At 36.4% G+C, this 21,110-nt stretch overlaps 1 protein-coding gene across 4 annotated transcripts; it reads right to left on the bottom strand.

The window, feature by feature from the left end:
- Positions 1-178: 178 nt before the first annotated feature.
- On the bottom strand, positions 179-20,399 carry LOC124946547 (striated muscle preferentially expressed protein kinase-like). 4 transcript variants are annotated; one of them, XM_047487361.1, is made up of 9 exons: positions 20,181-20,399; positions 18,644-19,384; positions 14,877-15,089; positions 14,591-14,729; positions 5,614-5,740; positions 3,287-3,335; positions 3,022-3,201; positions 507-2,904; positions 179-235 (listed from the first exon to the last, which is right to left on the bottom strand). In XM_047487361.1, exons 2-9 carry the CDS (start codon positions 18,937-18,939, stop codon positions 224-226), a joined length of 3,414 nt encoding a protein of 1,137 aa, XP_047343317.1. In that variant the 5' UTR covers positions 18,940-19,384; positions 20,181-20,399; the 3' UTR covers positions 179-223. The 4 variants fall into 4 exon arrangements, with proteins under 4 accessions (XP_047343317.1, XP_047343298.1, XP_047343307.1 ...); XM_047487342.1 differs by having other exon boundaries at positions 179-2,904; XM_047487351.1 differs by having other exon boundaries at positions 179-2,904; positions 18,644-19,401.
- Positions 20,400-21,110: the final 711 nt, after the last annotated feature.

Consider the following 21,110-nt stretch of genomic DNA (forward strand, 5'->3'; position numbering starts at 1 on the left):
AAATCACGATCAATGGCCTTTCTAGTGCCGCGAAATAATCGAACAGATCGTCGTAGAAAAGACATCTATAAATCTATATTATCGGTAACGATTTGAAACGATTTCGTTCGCGCTTCGATACGCTTTAAATAAAAATCATATAGCGCATTGTAATTTTTTGATCTTCCCTCTTTTGATTGGCAGTGTTGTCTCCTCTTCGTGGAAGTTGTAGATTACAAGACGATTATCTTAAATCCTGTAAGCGAAAATTTGATATTTCCAGTTTTTTTCACTACCATCTTGAGAGTGACGCGATAACAGATACATATATTATCAAATCCTACTTTTCAGTCTTTCGTACAAACGATTTTATTATGGTTTTAAGGATTAACGCATTGAGGCATCGTTGGAGTGCTCTTCCTCCTGATTTTTTCAATGTTCGTCGATAACAAGTTCATTGATTTTTTATTACAATCGTTTTTTCCTGTAAATCTTTCCATAGCCCTAGTGTAAGATCCGGTACATACCTTGCCCCATAGTCTCTTGTCTTCTGCGTTCTGTTTGCCCTTTGTTTCGTTTGAATCTATTTCCTTTTTCCTTTGATTCCTATAGTTATCTGTTTTTTCCAAAGAAACGTTTGATCCTGGCGTCGTTATAACATCTTCCCAAGATACATTCGTATCTGATTGAACACTAGATGGTGTCGGACAACTACTATCACTTGATAACGAAGATGACCTGACAAAGGAAGGTGGGACTATCAATTTTACCCGATCCTCGATCTGAGAGATATTAAATGGTAATTCATTTTTCGGAGAACGAAAACTCATTCTATTATCTTTCTCATCGTTGACCATGGAATCTAAGTTCTCATGCGACGTCAAATTATCATTGACTATGATCTTTGCTATTGACGTTCTTTTTCTAAGATTTTCCATGTTTTCTTTCGGTGTACTTTGAAAATTATCGACCCTTAGAAGTATATCCTCCAAGTTAACGTTAAGAACATTGATGTTACTCGATTGCGCCGATTTTGTCAATTTTTTTTTATCTATTTTTACATTTATATTCGAAGCTATTTTATCGTTGGAAGATGTTTCTAGCATTTCTTCTTTTGCGTGATTCGTTAATTCAGGATAAATGTAATTAGGCATTCTTTCTTTTTGACGAATTGAGCTCGTCATTTTGACAAACGCAGAGATTTTCTTTTGCTTTTCGCTTTTTGATTTATTGGCAACTTTGACGCATTGCTTGTACTTCTCGTCGATGGTAGTATCAATACTATTTTTTATACCGATGCTTCCCGTAAAGTCAACATCTGTGGACCAATTTCCGAAAATTAAATTATCCTGTTTTTTATCACACGTTTCATTAACGATATCAGCGCTTTTATGAGTCTTATCATTCGAAATCTGCTCGGATTTTACCTTATTCAAAGTTTCTTGCTGGCTATCTTCGTCGTCGTCATTATCAAATTCGTTTTCAAAATTCTTAAGGACACCTTCATTCTTCTCGTTTCTCTTTCTCAATTCCTCCCAATTCTTTCTAGGTTTGTAACTCGTCTTTCGTCTTACTATCGTACTCTCTGTAATATCAATATCAGGTATGAAAAGACGCAGGGCCTTGGTGCCGGTTGGAAACGTTACCTCGTTAATTCGTTTCTCGCTCATAATCGCTTCTAGGCTACTTTTCGAGGCGATCTCTTGATGCTTATTAAAAGCAGAGACCAATTGAGCAACCGTATATTTAGGTTCCTCGGTTTCTGACTCGGTCGAACGATCTTCTTTGTCATCCGAGATCCCAGAATTGTTGGAATGGCTAGATAAGTCCGAGTGTTGTCTTTGACACAGACGTTTTCCTAAGGACATGTTCAACTCTCTTTCACGATCCAAAGGCATCTCGTCGGATTCTTCTGTTAGAGTGTCTGATTCGATAGATTTCAAGGAGTCTAGATTTTCTTCCGACCTCGAGTTCGACTCTTTCGACGTTTCCGAACGATCATATGTCTTTTCCGCGCCTATCGAATCCAATAAGATCGTATGTTTTTCCACAGGCTTTTTCTCTTTCGAGTTATCTACGATCTCGGATACAACCGGCTTCTTCAAAAGAGATCCATTCGTTTGCCGTTCCAAGTTTATCGAAGGAGTATCACGGATTGTTTCTTGATTATTATTAATTCTCGACATTTCTACATCGATTCGCTTGATGACAGGAACAACGTCCTCCGTTTTGGCTCTTTCGTAGGGCTTTCTCTTACGTCTGAGACACTCCAAACTTCTATATATGTCGAGAACACCCTGAGATTTTGATAGCGATCGCAAACCATATAATTTTTCTCTCGATCTGCTAACAGGATGCACAGAGGCGATCATATGCTGAACTGGAGACGCAGTAGTCTTCGAAGTACCGTTTGATAGACATGTTTGAGATTGTATACGATGTAGACTACGTATCCTGGATAAAAGGCCACGGCTAGCGGCATGATTCAAATTAGCTTGAGATCGGCTTTGAGCTCGACTGAGCAAACCCTGCGTTTGTTCCTTGTTCAGCAAGCAACTTTGGCTGGCGCAACTCAGGCTCGTTCGCGATGAGTTCAGACTCACTTGGGAATTCGCCGGACTCGGAAAACCTTCGCTTCCAACGAGACTCGATCGACTTGCCGTCATACAGTCGCTTAGGCAAATCTCGCTATGACTCAACACGCAATCTTGAAGATTTTGTTCGTGAATGTCCGTCGATAGAAGATTCGCTTGACTCGTTGTCTGACTTAAGAGGGCAACTCTCCTTAGATTATCTCGGGTCACGACACGTTCCAGAAGAACCTCACGAGATTTCGACAAGTATCGTCGCAAATGTGGCGACGCTTGCGTCGGTGCACCGCGCAACCATTCGTGACGCAGACACTGCTTCGCTGTCATCCGTGCGCTAATGAGAAAGGAAAGAGAAAAAAGAGAGGGCAGGAAAGAAAAAAAGAAAGAGCAAATCGTTAAAGGTTTTTCGAGGTTCGAATTAGGTTCGATGATGCGTGGTTGAGAGACTAACCTTGGATCTAGCACTAAAAGTTTAGCAACGAAGTCCTTTGCCTGCGCTGAAACCTCCTCGAATAATTCTTCTGGGAAATCTACCTCTCCTAGGGATATATTTTGAAATGTTTCTTGGTCGGTGTCGCCTCCGAAAGGAGAGAAACCTGTTAGCAGCACGTAGGTCGTAACACCAAGAGACCTGGAATATTATATGTAACACGATTTCAAAATCTTTCTTTCTTATATTATGAAATATTTATTATAGATTGATGTTTTTCACCCACCACATATCGGCGGCCAACGTGATTGGCTGGTAGTGTAATATTTCTGGCGCTGTAACAAAAATTCGATAGAAGTTTTAACGGAACATTGATTACTTCGATTTACGAGTCGAGGGAAGAGGTTTATTAATGGAAAAACATCGATCTTTGCTTTGTGAAATCGAATAAATCTGCGTATCGCGTTCCACGAATGCAAATACATGTGTTACGTTTACGGATACAAATTACCTAGTCCAACGGCCTTATTTGTACTTGCTTAATTTATTTGCGAAAAATGTGTCACGTAGAAATCTGTATTTGTGTAAAGACAAATGTCTTACGTGTGCGGATCCACGGTAGATTTAGTATCTCTTTTGTTACGATTACATTTATCCATCACCTATATACTCTGGTATACATGTAATTAAAATTGAACGTCATTTTCTCTCGTAAGATTTCGTAAAATTATTAAATATTCATAACAATTAATCGGGAAGTTTCAAAAACGTGCGATTTCGATCAGCATTCCCATAAATCCTCGAGAGACCTTAAAAAATTGATTAATCGATCCACTAACGTGCTTTTAATCGAATCACTTTACTCTCTACTTCTCCTCCTATCAAATTATCTTGTTACAGTAATATCCATCGATCAAGCCCTTCTATTTCATTTTTCATGTTATCGTGTTATATATTATACTTCTCTCTTCCCATATATTACATTTACTATTCTATAGTTCATAAAATACATGTACATAAATTCATCAAATCGTAATTATATACAGGAATACAAAATATTTCAATGGCAATTTCTTTATAATCAATTTTCCTGATAATCATGATCTTTTCAAGAAAAAATGTAAAAAGATTTTACCTCGAAAAGATCATTTAACATAAAGACCATTGCAATGTAACGCGTAAGCGTTTTGTTAATTGAAATGCTAATTGAAATACGACAAAGGTTGATTTAATCAGCCGAGTCGGGCGTGATCGAGATCAAGATTTGCGATAAAACGTACGATCGTCTCTCGCGGCTTTCGCTCCATAAAGACTTTTTTAGAATCCTGTCAATGTTGAGTAGAACATCTTATCAAGGAAATCGAGATAGATCTCGTTCTCGTTTCTCGCGAACGCGGAGGAATTAACGTCGATTATATTGTTGGATGCAAAATAGCTTGGAAATATACTCGACGGTAAGTCGTGTTGATCGTTTAAGAAAAAGAAAGAAAAGAGAGAGAGAGAGAGAGAGAGAGAGAAAAGAGAGATAAAGATAGAGATGGAGAGAGAGAGAAAAAGAGAGAGAGACCCTTGACACGTTCTTCGAGTTTCTTCATACTCGTGAAAAATGTCAAGAATGAGTTTGTTGAAAGTTCATAAACACGAAGCCGACCGAGGTTAACGCGTCGATTAATATCGATTATATATTTTCGATTGTTCGTCCGCCCGAGATTGCCAATGAGTCGATCCGGATAATGATCGGCGCCGATTAAACCAAATGCCAAGCGTGTTTTGCAAAATGCCGATGCACCTGCCGGACTCTTGCATGTAAACGCGTTATCAAGGAAAACATGAGTAGCATCGATCACCTCGAAAGGAAAACAACTCTTTAATTCTGGAATTACCAAAATAATTATATTTAAATATACCTATGTATATGTATATAAATACAAATATATCTAATATATTGTCGAATTGATATAGATATAGATTATATATAATAGATATCGTTTCTTTTCTCTCGTTTCTTGTTCATTTTTTTTTACCTCGTATAAAATCGAATAAGCGATTATTCATTTTATTAATATCTACTGTACTGTTCTTATGTAACGATTGCATTACTCCGTGATGGTGAGTGAAATTGAGGACGTATGTTACTCGGAATTTCCTGGACAAGAACACTCCGTTGGCACGAAAAATACATGACGTCGACTTTTCTCTTTGGAATAAAACGAATCGAATAAACGTCGACCCAGATAAATTCCCGGAAAAAAGTTTAATGATAATCAGACATAGTGAAAAAATAAATTGTGCCCGGTAAAATTTCCCTGTTTCGAATGTATACATGAAAATAAGTATTGTCGCCTGCCGAAAATGATCATCGGGAGAAGTAAGAAAAAATCTTCATGTTCTTTTACAAATGGAATTTCGTTATTATATATTATATAATGTTAAGTTTCAAAATCGAACATTTTTCGATCTAAATATTATAACATTTAATATATTACTTTCGCAATTCGAAATGCTTTGAATATTTTGTAAAATTCTTATTTACTTAAAACATTATATAACACATATTTACAACACGATCAGCAATAAATCGATCATAAACATGATCGAAGAAATGTTGCTCACCCACATAGTCAGGCGTCCCAAGAATCTCACGAACTTCCGTGCCTTCCAGAATGACCCTCGATATCTCGAAGTCGCAAAGTTTCACGTCGCATTCCGGGAAAGTGCCCATCATCACGAGATTTTGTGGCTATAAAAAAATTACGTAATAAATATTACTTTAAATCAAACAACTGTTTATACCTAAAGCAATAATATTTAAGTGAAACTACTAATATATCTAATAAAAATCTCATAAAAATGTAAACAACCATTTTATTTGTAAAGCTATGATATTTAAGTGAAATTATTAATATGTCTAATAAAAATCTCATAAAAATGTAAAAGTTTTTGAGAAAATTATTAGTATCGAAACACATAGATATTTTTCGTTATTAGAGAGTCAAAGGAACTTTTAGAAAAGAGACCTCGTATTATCTCGACGTCTTTAAAACAGTCGATAGAAGAACTCTCGAATTTCCTGTTATTCGAGGCGCGTAAGTATTCGATATATAAATCACAGAGGGAGCTATCGAAAAGGGCAAAAGAATTCTGTAGGCCCGACAGGTGGTCGTAAGTCGTTTTACTCGATACTGAGTACGACTCCGCATTTAAACGACGCTGACAATTAGCGAGTTAATCGCGTAATTGAGTGACGTTCGTTTGTACCGTCGACTTTGTACGATACGTACGGCGTACTTCGTACATTTATGTATATACGTACGTAACTATCTATGTATGTATGTATGAGTGGCTCTCAGTAGGACGTCCGATCCTGTATCGTCGCCAACAATGTTAAACGTCGAGAGTCAAATGCTAAAGAATAGAAATTCTTGCTGGTAAGTCGCCAGATTTCTCGCTATCTAATATGCTTTTACTTTTTGTTTTTCTTTCTTTTTTTTTTCCCCTTCTCTCCATGGAATTTGCACGTATCTTATTTCGCAATATAATAATAAAGATGAGATGACTTTTCTTCGATCAATCATTGATACGCATCAAATATTATAAAGTCATTCGATGATTATCTTAACTTCGTCGAAATCTTCGTTCGATTATTTATTCATTGAAAAACAATCATAAGTTTGACAGGTTCGTAAACGAGACTTAACGCATTTCTCATTAACACGTATCGGAGGGAAAAAAAAAGAGAGAAAAAGAAGAAAAAAATATAAGAAAAAAGAGGAAAAGATATACTTTTTACTATTCACCAGAGACGAGATAAAACTCTTCGTGACATTTACATAAACACGGTAGATGCTGTTACGATAAATCCAAGTCTCTTACCCGATAGAATGGAATATTAAGTTTCCCCTGGTACTGCCCACAGGCAGCTCGATGTGTTTCTCGTACAGCATACAACGTATGTACATATAACATAGTACGTTCGAAACGTTCGCTACCACCTCTCGCCGTGACATGTACTAGAACGTATTTTTCAGTGCGAATTACCATGCTTGCACACTTATGCTTTATTCGCGCGACATGGCACGCATTTTAAAAAAGAAAGAAAGAAAGAGAGAGAGAGAGAGAGAGAGATATAAAGAATTCGAGTTATCGTTTACATCTTGTGTCTCTATGCAACCTACTATCTCTATGTAGGTACCTACGTACGAATCCCATTATGGTTTCAGAGGCTAACTGTAACACTTGGATCGTCAAAATTTTTTATATTTTAACAACGATACCACTATATAACATAAATCATTTCGTTGACCTTTCGTTGATCCCCTCTCGACGTAGTATCTCATAATGAGTACGAAAGGGTTTCAGGGTCTTTGATCCAATTTACTCGCGACTCGATCATCCAACTTGTTTATTTATATACATAGTTATACACACACACACACACACATATATATATATATATATACACACCTATATCCCTATAAGAAACGCAAGAATCGATTCGAAGTTTTTTAATTTTCACAAGAAACTCCTTAATCGTTCGACCTTGAGCGATCGTCGTCCCGTAGAAAGCGGGCCAAACCCGTCAATATAATGAATTTATTTTTAGCCTAATGCGATAGGGAGCGACAAGGGAGACGAACGATCCTGCTATATTCGACACGACGTTTTCGACACGAGAACATCTCCACGAGCCTTGGGAAAATTATGTGTGGGCGCGATTGAATATTCAAAGTTTTTCTTTCTCTTTCTCTCTCTTTCTCCCCCTCTCTCTCTTTCTTTCTCTTTCTCTTTTTCTTCTCTCTTTTTCTCTTTCTTTTTTTCGAGTCATCTGCCGTGTTTTTCGATCGATAAATTACGACGAAAAGAGGAAAAGAAAAAAGAAATAAAGAAATAAAAAAAAAAAAAAAAAAAAAAGAAAAGGACGAATCTGATCTCATCGCCAAGTTTAAATCTTTTATTAAAGTATTCAGTTCCAATCGTTTACGAATGGAGTAAATATTTCAAACAAGTAGTCGAACGTACAAGAAGGATGTCACGTTCGATCCCACACAGTTAAATCGCATGAAACTCGCGTTTCGTGAAGAGTCGAAAAGAAACGTGGGCTCTGACACGTAACAGAAGATGAACGAGTGTTTACTTTGATAAAAAAAAAAATGATGGGCTCAAAGGTGAAAAACGCGGATTTGAAAAACAAAATCCATCAAGTTTTTTTCAATCAAAAAGTTGTAAAATTTTTTTTTATTTCTTAAAGAAATCTTGATGATAATTGAGTCGGTAATTACTAAAGTGATCTAACGATAAGTTCTAAATTTTGTGCTTGGAGATATTTGAAGATTTGGATTTGAATTATTTCAAAATTTTTTTTTTTTATAATGACTGCCAAACAGAAAGTATTATAGTTATATGTGTTTATTCTTAAATAATAATTCTTTCGTATAATTTAAAAAATTTTTAAGAATGGCAAGTGTGAAAACATGCTTTTTAATATCTGAAATGATTCAGATTACTTTTATAATTACCGGTTCAATTATAAGAGTCGATCTTTCATTTATATGTATGCACGTATAATCTTTCCCTTTCATCGGTCGAATAAATGGCAAGTGCAAATGCGTTTTAATCTCTCGATGAAATATAAAAATACCTTGGTATCATTGAAGCGACGAAGAGATAGTGGAAGCTTTTATCTATTTTATACTGAGGTTTAATGAGCCATTGGTAGATGTGAAATAAATGCGCTAATGTATGACCGATATAACCGACTTATTTAATTCATTTTCCATGATTTTCTCTCTCTTTTTCTAGCAAATAAATGTCGCGAGATAGAGAGGAGGTGCTCTAGTTACAGTAAACAGGTTGTTCGTTCATTAGTGCTTTTACCAATACAAGATCATGATTCACCGAATGTATTTTAGAACATGATTGATCCTTCATCTTTTATTCTGTTAGATTTTTCCCATGAGAAGAAACGTTCGATGAGAAAATGTTTCATTTTTCATTTTCTTTTTTCTTTCTTTTTCTCATTTTTTAAATCAGGAAGAACCGTTTCGATTCCAATCATTAGATTTTCGTATTTGACTTACCGATCACTCTTTTCATTAACGAACAAACAAATGAAACATTTTTTTTAAGCAAATAATTCTTTTTAAAAACAAATTATTATATGTTTTTAAAAATATTATCAAAGGAAATTTTACACAATGGAAAAAGAAAGGAACAATATCTGTAGTAGTAACATCCTGATAATTAAGATATCCTGAATATTAAGATAGTTTCTGGTAAAATTTTTAACAGATAATAATTGAAATTACTTTCGTTTTTATTACAAGTCTATGACATTAAACGAAAAGTGATCTGAAAGAGAAGATCTCCCGGGTTGTTTTTCTCGTTGATTTTATCAAAAGGCGTGCTCCAGTTATGGCGGTCGAGCGCAAACGACGGCCGACGCGATGAGGAGATAGGAACCAGGTGTGATTCACCGGGTATATCGAGAGGAAAGAGAGAGAGAGAGAGAGAGAGAGAAAGAGTAAAAGAATGAGTGAGAGAGAAAAAGAGAGAGAATGAAAGAGAAGTAGTCGACGTTGGCACAGGGCGTGGTCGTTTCGAAGAGAGCGTGGGGTCCAGCGCGTGCATCGTTTTTCTATCTGAGAAACGCAAACTCGAACACGGCAGCGCACGTTCTCTCGTGATATCGTCGTTCGTAAGGAGCTCAAAAGCAACGAGATATCTAATCTGCGTATGTATCTGGCGTGGATCTCGTGTAGGGGCTGCGCCGAGTCACAGCGCAGCAGGAAACGAAGCTCGGAAACGAAACGTGGGCGATATACAAGCTTTCTGTCCCTCCACTTTCGGTCTCGTTCACCTGACGAGATTCTCGATTCTTTCTTCTCCTTTCCACCATTAAAAACGACTTTGTTTACGAGCTGTAACGAATCAAGTTTCAGTACAAATTTCGAGGACAAACGTGTGTAATCGTTTTACTCGTTACAATCTTTAAGAGAGTGCAAAGATCTCGATTTGTTCCAGACTTAAAGAGTTTATTGCACTTTCAACATTTCTGGTTTTATTATTTTTATTCTTTTTAAAGAGAATAAGCTTGGTTTCGTAATTTTTGCGAGACTGTAAAATGATTTGCTTTTTCCTTATTTCGTCTATACAAATATGTTTGCTTGAACGCATATGTAATGTGATATTCGTATTTATCCGACAATAAGGAACAAGATAAGAATTCTTGAGAAAAAGAATATTCTGCCAGTTCTTTCATGTCTCTTTCAGCGAGTAATATTGTATATTAGAAATATGTATATATATACATGATTTTTCTCTTCGGCGTTACGAGATATCTAGGATTTTCCACGGTCTATGATTGATTGAGAGAGAAGAAGAGAGTTTTGTAGGACAGTATGGCGTGGATGACGCGTCCATCGTCGGCGGACATTTACGCCAGGAGTTTAGGCCAATGTGAACGCGTAACGATTTATACGAAAGTACGAGAACGAAACGAGGGGTGAGCGAACGAGATCGCGCCGAGTGAGAGAAGTTTCGCGCCCATTTTGGAAAGTGGTCGCATGCAAGTGTTTGATCTCTCGCTCTTTCTTGGCAGCCTTGAAGTTCCCTTGTAAATCCCTTTGCCGATGTAGCCGAGCTACATAACTCGATTTTGCTCAGCTCTCGAAGACGACGACGACGACGACGACGAAGAAGAAGACGAACTCGGACTTCGGACGATCCCGATCGTGTACAAGTATTATTCCGGCGCTCCATAAACACTTCATCGCCGTATTTGGATCGTAATAGTGATACACCAAGTTCGATACTCGTTTATGTTGGTACATACATACTATAACGCGTTTCTCTTCGTTGTCAAACCGTGAATTTGTGAGTTAATCGATCCTCTCTTGTATATCTAAAATTACGATTTTTCTTTCGAAGGCAAGAATATCTTTCTTCTTCTGACGTATAGTTTAAGACATTCGATGATAAGCGAAGGAATTTTATACTACAGTCGAAAGCTGACAGGGTAGTCCTGGCTACTAATTCAAAGAATTGCGAATTAACTTGAGTTTCTGTACGATCGTAATGCAACCACCACGACGAGCAAAGCGTTTACGATCGTTGGAATTTAATGTCCCGTCCGTGAGAATTATTAATCGGCGAATGTACTGTTTTCTTTTTTTCATTTTCTACCGGTAAAAGTCGTAAATTGTTCCAAGCGATGCTGGAATCCTCTCGTACATATATACACATGTTGGCACCCACATATACGAAGAAAGAAAGAAAGAGTAAGAGAAAATTTATATACACGAGGGTCTACGAACACGCGTGAGTCATGCGGATATTTCCAACGAGCGTTCGATGATTGGCTACTGTAGCTGGAAAATATGAAGTATCTAACTGTTCTCGACATTCTTTTTTCCTGAACAATTTATGAGAAAGAAGAATTTTAAGACGAATAAGCGGCAATAGAAGTATGTACGAAATCAATTTTTTTTGCATTTGAAAAAGCTCGACGACCATTTATCTCTCTTTCTCTCTTCTCTTTTGTTGAAAATAACAAGAAGAAAATATCATCTTAAGAGATCAATCGACCTCGATCCATCAAAATTTCCTGTATTACGTTTCATTCCTTTCGTCGGTCTACGAAACTTTTCATAGAACGCCCACGCGTTTGTCTCTCCGAGAATGCACAGTGGAATTCAAGAGGGACAAATAATAAGACAGACAACCAACGGGAACATAACGCGCAAGTCGAGGAAAAAAAAGGAGGCAAGTGAAGACGTAGAATCTTTCTATACAAGTATCGTTGACCTTGATTCTCACTGCACTGACCTTGACGTGGTAATAGGCCATAAATCTCTATCTTTATGAAGTCATTCTTTCGCGTATGAACGAACCGTGAAGCGGCGGCACACAGGGCTCGTCCGATTTTAGTTTTTTTTTTTTTTTTTTTTCGTTATTCGAATTTCGTTTCACGAGTTTCTCTTCGCATCATCGATACATTAACATATTTACGAGAAAGTCACGTATTCTCGACGAATCTCGCTACGTAAAGAGGAACTTTTTAAATACTACTTCATGTTTGCAAAAACTTCGGAAGGCCGAATCGTTACAGGAACGCGCACAGAACACCTTTTCTTTCTTTTCTCGATAATAACCTTGTTTGCTGATAATCGAAGAACCGTAGAAGAGTCTGAGGTGCTTGAAAAAAGCTATGATACGAAACGTACGACATCGTTTGCATAACGAAGTGTCAGTCAGGGGCTTGGCCACAACATAAAAGAAATTAGCTTGATATTTATTCAACCGAGTCGAAGTTTATAACGACTTTGTCGAGCGTTCGGTCTTAATTATCGTATCTTCTCTCTTCTCTCTCAATTATCTTAGCACACGTGTATTTTGAATGCTTCTTTCTCTCTGCGTCTTGAAAATAAAGAGAATCGATTGGGGATTCACCTTGTCCCATGGAAATTACATTTTGCTCGCATATAAAATCTCATCGATCGTTCATCACCTTTTCCATTCGATGACTATGTGAACGTAATTTTGAATCGTTTCTGATAATAATAATAATAATAATAAGAATAATAATAATAATAATAATACGAATTACACGATAAGAATTTAAAATAAATTGATGAAAATGAAAATATCGAAGAACGCAAAGAAAATCGAATAAAATTGTCAAACGAAATCTTTCGAATAAAATCAAATTCGTCGCATTTTTTGTCTTTTTACGTTTTCGAAATCAATCGTTTTCCTAATGTTTTGTGTAAGTACATACATACTTACATGCATACATATTTAACTTACATATGTAAGACATAAAAAGATCGAAAGAAATCTTCTCCAAGAAGTCTTCGTGTTTCTCGCGTTCTCACAGATAAAGAAGGCAGATGCTATAAATTGGCACAAGAAACGAGCCGGAATGGTAGAGCAAGTCTCACAATTTCACGCAAGCTCGATCTCAATGGTTCGCGGTTTTTGTTGGTCGATTTTAAACGGCAAATCGGGATGGCCGAATCGTCGAAAGATGCGCGTCTTTCCTTTATCTGAATTTACCGTAAATGGCAATTCCAATTTGTTTTCCGGTCGATTATCGGATCGTTCTCCGCGGGAAAGACCGACTTGATCGTAATTAAGCCTCTCTCTTTCTTTTCTTCATTCATTCATTTTTTCTTTATTTCTTTATTTCTTTCTTTCTTTCTAAGAATAACGAAAGGTTCTTCCTGAAACGACTTGAGATTATTCGCTGTGGATAACAAGTAGTTTTTCGTTCAATTAAAAGTTTCTCTTTTTTCCTTTTGAAAATAACCTACATCTCTAATTAATATGGCTTTTTTTTCTTTGTACAAGTAAACTGGACATAAATTTTCTTTTACTTTTAGTATTATTATATTATTGGTTTATTGAATTACTAGTAAATATAAGATTTTGTTCTTTAAATGTAAACGTGAGAAAAGAAAAAAGGAAGGTTTAAAACGTTTCAAACGAATTATGCGACAACGATTACGTTGGAAATGTTCTGGTTATTTTATAGAAGAGACAATTACATCGTAGGTACTAATAACGCAGCAAATGATAATGATTCACGATGCAACCTTGCGTTTTCATTAATTCTATACCGATCGCATTCAAAAAGCACGAGAGAAGATTAATGAGCGAATCAAAAGGCATCGTACGCCGACTATAAATTTCTTATTCGAGTTAAGTAAGAACATATAGTTGTCTTTTGCTAATCGAGATTAGCAAATCATTCGAAAAATAAATAATGATTCGTAGAATTTATTATTCATTCATTAGAATAATAGTCGCTAGCGCATTGTGTTTAATTACGAATCGTTGATTTGAGATCACTATCATTGCTTGTTTATTAATTATTAATTACAAATTGATCAATTAAAAACGATATATCATATTTAATTGTCAAGACATAGAACAATCTTGAGAGAATGAATTTACGAAACCGATGCAAACGTTTATAAATTAACTCATCTAATTAGTGAGGGAAAGAGATTCGCATAAACATTATCTCGCTAATATATCTCGATAATGGATACTCATATATTTATTGTTAAGGGAACCGACTTTTTAAATTTATCGAACATAGAAGGATACAATAATTATCGATATTGAGCGATTGTCAAGAAACAAGATTTAATGTATTTCCTGACTAATCGTTTGAACGTAATCAAAGAATTTATCATCTACGGTTCATGGTATATCGATCGAACAAAGTTTTTACTCTAAAAATTTTACGATATAGTATAAAATACTTTGACGATTATATTTTTAATGTATTGAAAGGATTAGTTTCGACTAGTCACGAATCGACATTATTGACGTAGGTTTGAGTAAAGCTCCAGTTCGAGTTTCAGTTCAAGTTCGAGCGAATAGAAATGCTGTAGATACTTCGAGGGAGAGAGAGAGAGAGAAAGAGAGAGAGAGAGAGAGAGAGAGAGAGAGAGAGAGATCGACGAAGTGCGCTCGAAGGAAAACGGCGGAACTTTCTGGTGCCATGACGGCGAACTCAGTTCCGGGATCCGGATATACGAGAAGCGTGACAAGACCGCTTCGACCTTTTATGGGTCGAACTTACCTTGATGTCCAAATGGGCGATATTTCTCTCATGGAGGTAGGCAAGTCCTTCTACTAGCTGCCTCACAAAGTGGACGACGTCACCTTCGAGGGGCACCAAATCACCGTCGATCAGAGTCTGTAGATCGCCACCTGGGGCACTGAAAAGTCACGCCTTTCGTCACGCCTATCCTCGCCTTTCAAATCCTCTTATCTTTATCTCCGTTTGTTCTTACGAATCGTTAAAAAAGGAAATAAAAATGGAAACAAAGAAAAAAAAGAAGAAAATAAAAGAACAAGACTCTCACAATTCCATGACCATAATGATCTCCTTCAGTGTCTCGTATACATCGTGCAACCGAACTACCCGAGGCGATTGTGAGCAGAGAGACAACAGGGCGATCTCGTGTCTTAATTCGGCGCTGCAATCGGCGTTGAATCTATTCCTGGATGAATACTTTGCCGCATAAACCGTACCCGTAGATCGAGACCTGCAGCGATATACTCTCGCCCACTGTCCGCTGTAAAAAAGAAGAAAAAAAGGAAGATAGAGAAAAGCAAATTACGTTAACGAAAAAGTTCCATTCGTCGATCTAAAAAAGAAAAAAAATTCATTCGAGATCGAAGAGATGAGTGAAGTCGAGATTCGATTCACGACACAAACCGGCGACTTCGATGCTCACGAACGAAGACGCGTCTCTTATTGCAGCAAGGTCGACGCCGCGGCGCCTGACAAGGCTGCTGCCTTCCTAGCGCGTATCTCGCATTTTCGTTTCGCCTTTATGCACGAGAGATTTTTATTACGCAAATCCGGCATACCGAAGGAACGTCATTTGAAACATTTCAAATTTCAAACGCGTCTTTTAATCGCATACGACAACTACTCTTCAATACGATAAAGATATATATATATATATATATATATATATATATTCGATTTTAAATTTATATCTCGTTATTTCATGAAAGCAAGAAGCAAGTCATTTCCATTACGATCTACTCGTTCGTTCGAGATAAATTCGATAAAACAAAAAAGTAGTCACTCGCGATTAACTTTAATCGCTTTCAATTTTCCTCGAGAAGTACAAGTACGCAACCCCTAGAGAATGAAATATTAAGATGGATATGTAATAAAAGGAGAAAGGAAAGAAGTATAATTTCTAGACGCCCTTTTACCGTGAATTCAAGGCTCTCTTCTAAAAGCAATTACGACGAATCGCGATATCGATGAAGACGCGAGTATATCGTGGCCGGAATCACGAAACATGTGCCCTATATACGGTCTCGCGTCGCATTATTCTCTCGAACGAGATCATTAAAGTATTCTCCGATTATTAAAGATCAGAGTGTACGCGCGGGATCGTAGAAAATTAGATTTCATCGATCAGCATTCATCGAGAGCGCACGAGTTGGGAGCGTTAAAGTAGAAAAAAATCGAACGTGTATGTAAAGATAACGAAACGTTCATGATGGTGAATAATTTTATGAAAATTTATGTGTGATATTTCTAATTTTCTTGTTTCCTTTCCCTTTCCCTCTCTCTCCTCTCTACCCTCCCTCTCTCTCTCATCGATGTCTAGAAATAAAGTTTTACTTTTATACGATCGTATATAATCAATAGAGATTGCGAGTTGCGATATTAATGTAAAATAGATAATAAGAATTGATTTACAAATACATATGTGTATATACTTAGGTATATAGGCTTAATTGACGATTTCTAACACATCCGGGATAAAGAAATCGGGTACGTTCCCTGGACAATTGATAAGTCGACTTTATTCGTATACATTCATTACCGATCGTGAAAAAAGATAGAGAGAAATATTTTTCTTTGTCAGAGTTCTTTAGAAAATCTATGTCGTTTGATCGCCTTTTACGACGCGTCGTTTCTCTTTACGTACTCAACGCATACGCGCCGAATCGATTTTGTAGCAATGATTTTCTAATACACAGAAAGCCGTATTAAGAAAAGCGCGAGAAATTGCTACAGCTACCGTAATTGGCGTTTATTGACGGGTGGTCTATACCCGTATGGGTATAAAATCATTTTCATACTGATCGAATTTCGATAAGTCTCACGAATCAATTGGACTAATCAATAAAGTGTTTTTATTTATTTATTTATTTATTGTCTTTTTTTTTTTCCTATTTTGTAAATGACTAATTTGTCGCGTGAAATAATTGTGCTGAACGTAATCGGCCGTTTATTATACTTACTAGATAACGCGTGAGATACGGGAAGGTTAATGAGAAAGGAAACGATCATTTTCCTAATTCGATGAATGAGTTATAACGTTTATTATAACATTGATAACCACCGAGAAGAGAATGAAATTACATCGAGAAACGTATCTTCGTTATTTCTATGGAGTTTAACGCGAAGAGAACGCTTACGTACTTACATTAAGTATATACGATAGATAAGACGCTAAGTGAATCGACTTCATTAGAGAAATGCTAAAGCACGCCGAGACAGTTGCGACCGATAGGAGAGTCAGGTAACGAGTTATCAATGCATGCTGCCACCACCCATTAAAAGGATCATTAACATATCCATGAATATGAAACGACAGGAGGTTCATCGATGATCGATTATGAGATTTCGGTGTCTCGTCACGTTTTCCAAAGGGTTAAAACGTTTGTAAGATATTACGTATGATTATATCTAAGTAAATACCTATATATATGATTATATACGTCAAAAGAAAAATCATCGGGTCTTATATCTTCGATTTGAAAATCAGAATATTTTCTGCCATATGTCGATAGTAATAATAATCGTTTAAACCATATTGCTCTCTCTATATTTCTATTTAATATGATACGTGATAGAATGGATGATACGTGGAAACAAAAGGAATCCTAATTTCTATAACTCATGTTCGAAATTCCACATTGGATCTTAATAAACTTTTTACATGTCGACAGAAGATAAATTCTTGCTAATCGATGCCATTACGAATGCTGTTAAGTTGTACCTACATAAATGTCATAAATAATACATAAATCTATATCTATTTTAGATTTTTAATATTCCCGACGGAAAACGTCCACGTAGACACATATAGATTTTTCAACAATCTTATCATTGTGTCAAAATATCACATAGGTTGTGAAAGAAGAGCAATACGTTTGTCGTTTAACTAAGATATTCGCATCTATCGCGTGATTCTAAGATTCGACGACGTATTTCTGACGGTTTTTTTTTTTCAATTCTCCTAATAAAGACGCTGGAATCGAATTAATGCTGACATAAGTAATTGCGAGTCATCGTTTATTCAGTCGATATTGCATACAAAGCCAGTTATTAATTCTCGCAGTGTTAGAAACAAGCGCCATCATTCGCGAGAAAGAATAATCGTTCGCAATCGATCGAATGAATTTCTTCTCTCGTTCTTTATCTATCTCTTTATTCCGATCAATTCCATATAAAAATGTCGATGCAATTGAAGAATCGATTAAGAGACGAGTGTACCATCTTGTATTTTCAATTCGGTGTGTGGGAGTAGTTTCGATCGTAAATAATCTCCTTTCGTTTCCATAAGTCATAACAGACGGCAACGACGATTACGAGCGACGATTGATTTACATAAAATCATATGGCAGAAGATCGCGGAACCAACGGTGTTCTTTAATGTTAATGAGCATGCTTATAATAACTATCTTCGTTCAGACAATTTGATCTATACCAATATAATAATAATAATAATAATAATAATAATAATAATAATAATAATTATTATTATTATTATTATTATTATTATTATTAGCTAATCCGCGCGATTCTTCAGGTCTGATGCAATAAATATGATTAATGTACGACGTATGGTGGCGCGTCACGTATCATATCTCGCGTCTGCTACCGCGCGTAACATCGTGACAAATTAAATATCACAGTCGAAGTTAATTAATCATTGTCGAAAGATCACATGTAACGCAAAAATTTTCTTAAAGATTTTATTCTACTTGAATGTATTAAATTTAATTATTTAACAGTGTGACTTCATCGAATCGTTTCTATTCTTCTTTCATATCTATGACGTGTTCGTTATTATTTCGATATGCGTCTTACCTCGCAAAAGGTTTTGAATCGATCTCATAGTGCTCGGTGATCGGTCCGGTTTTGACCACTCTAGCAAGTTGAGCCTCCTGAACAAGAACTAAGCCCTCCTTCACGTGGTTCTCGCTCCACTGAACTCTGCATCTTCCTCTACACCTCTCCTCACCGTGGGCTCTCTCCGCAGTCCCTCCTCTCCTCTTCGAGTTCGCGCACTTCGAGGACGATTGGAGATTGCGATGCTGAAACCTCGATGACGTCTTTCTCGTAGACGACATCGTCGATGCTTGGTGACTCGACTGATAGATCATCTTTAATCTTTAATCTTTAATCTTTAATCTTTCTTCTTCCTCTTTTTTTTATTTTTCTTCTTATTTTTTTTCTGTTTCTTTTATTTTTCTTTTTTTTTTTTCTCAATCTCTTTCTCCTTCTTTCGAAATCCAACGCACGAGCTCGTTAATTATCGTGCCCCGAGGGAGCAACAAGAGAATTCTTTCTTACGATCCTTGTGCGATTTCCAGCGCGATTCGCTGGACATTTCGAGTCTAAGAGATTCCGTTGAGCATTTATCGTAATCGGCGATTGATCTCTCATTAGGGAATCGTTATCGTCGAGTTTCCCGATCGAACGATTTGTTGACGAACCAATTTCGATTTCTTCGATTATCCACCTTTTTCCTCGTGTCTCAATTTCGGAGTTCTTTTTAATCGTGAAATATCGCTAAAGAAGCGTTCGAGGATGATGAATGCTAAATCGCTGAAACGCAAGAATCACTGTATGTATTACGTAATTGAATGACTTTTGAAAGACATCAAGCACATCGTAATTATGTGTCCTTCGTTATGCTAAACGAGCGATCGAATGATCGCTTTAAGTTCGATCAACGGAGTTATCGTTTGTAGTAATCTCGATGACGTACAGAAAGATCGCGAAGGCGTTACAAGTGATCGTTTCGCTTGATATTTGAAAAAGAGAATTGAAAAATCAACGCGCACGAAATATAGGTAGATACGAGAGTGAAAGTGACCTGGGTAAAAATGTGTCTAAAGAATGAATGTGTTTCTCTGTCGTGAAAAAAAAAAAGATATGTGAAACACTTTGAGAAATAAAAGAGAGATAATCACTGAGTGATAAGTAACTAATAATAATAATGATGATAATGATGATGATAGTGATGATGATGATGATGACGATAATAATAATATTAATGTTAATGTTAATGATAATGTTAATGTTAATGTTAATGATAATGATAATAATAAACAATAACAATTTCTTTATAAAATCTTCGATCAAAAATCGACACATTTTGTATAAAATTTAACGAATATACACACGATTTAAAAATATTATGAAATTGAAAATACGAAGAAAAGAGAAAACGGGAGAACCATTTGATCGAACTCTTTGAATGATCGATACACCTGATAGATCGTATATCTATAGAAGGGTCTATATATTTCGATGGACACCAACGAATCGAATATAAATAAATAAACGATAAAATAGCGAGAGGAAAGGAAGAGCGTGAAAAAAAAACAAAACAACGCACCTCTTTCGTGACTCGACGGAACCAACAGAGTAGTCTTTTCCGTGCTTAGTCGAAGGATCGTTATTGTACTTCACATCCTCGGTACCGATCGACGATGGATCGCCGCCGCATCGATTCGTGCGAGAGATCGCGAGCTTCACGGTCCAGCGCCGAGCCTGAAACTGGCCAGGAGAGTTGCTGCGAGGCCGCAACCGGCCGAGGTTGAAGCGGCGAGTCTCTGCACGGCATACCCTCCGCTCCATTCTCTCTTTTTTCTTTTTCCTTCTTCCTCTCCTCATCTTAAACGTTCTGCGTCTTTGTCACACTCGACGCTGTCCAGACGCGTCCTCGTCATCGACGTTATCTTTGATGTCCCGGTGTCGGAAACGATAATCGAGCTTGCGATTCAATGCATAGATTCTATTTCTTTCGAATAGTGTTTCATTTTCGTGATGAATATACACATCTGAATTGTTTTCTGATCTGATGATCTTAAAATCGATTATATAATCTTTGTATATCTCGCACATTAAATTAAAAAGAAAGAAAAAGATAAAATAATAATAATAATAATAATAATAATAATAATAATAATAATAATAAATAAAAATGAAATGCGATTGATTTTCTGTTCGAAAAAGAAAAAAAAAAACATTCATTTCTAAATGGAGAAAGGAAAAGCGAACGAATTGGAAAAAATATATTTTCCTTCGTTTCAAGTAATTTAAAACATTTTAAGAAGATATTTGTGTTTAGTTTAACGATATTTGTTAAACATTTGTACACCATAGGAAAAGGTTTTAAAAAGTCGAGAAAATACTCGATTCTAAGAACCATCTTTGTATTCCAACAACCTCGATAGAAATAATCCAGTTTTACGTTCGTGTTCGATGTACGAGAGAGAAAGAGAGAAAGAGAGAGAGAGAGAGGGAGGGAAAGAGCGAGTGAGAG

The sequence above is a fragment of the Vespa velutina genome, chromosome 1 (genome assembly GCF_912470025.1).
Source record: "Vespa velutina chromosome 1, iVesVel2.1, whole genome shotgun sequence".
Lineage (NCBI taxonomy): Eukaryota > Metazoa > Arthropoda > Insecta > Hymenoptera > Vespidae > Vespa > Vespa velutina.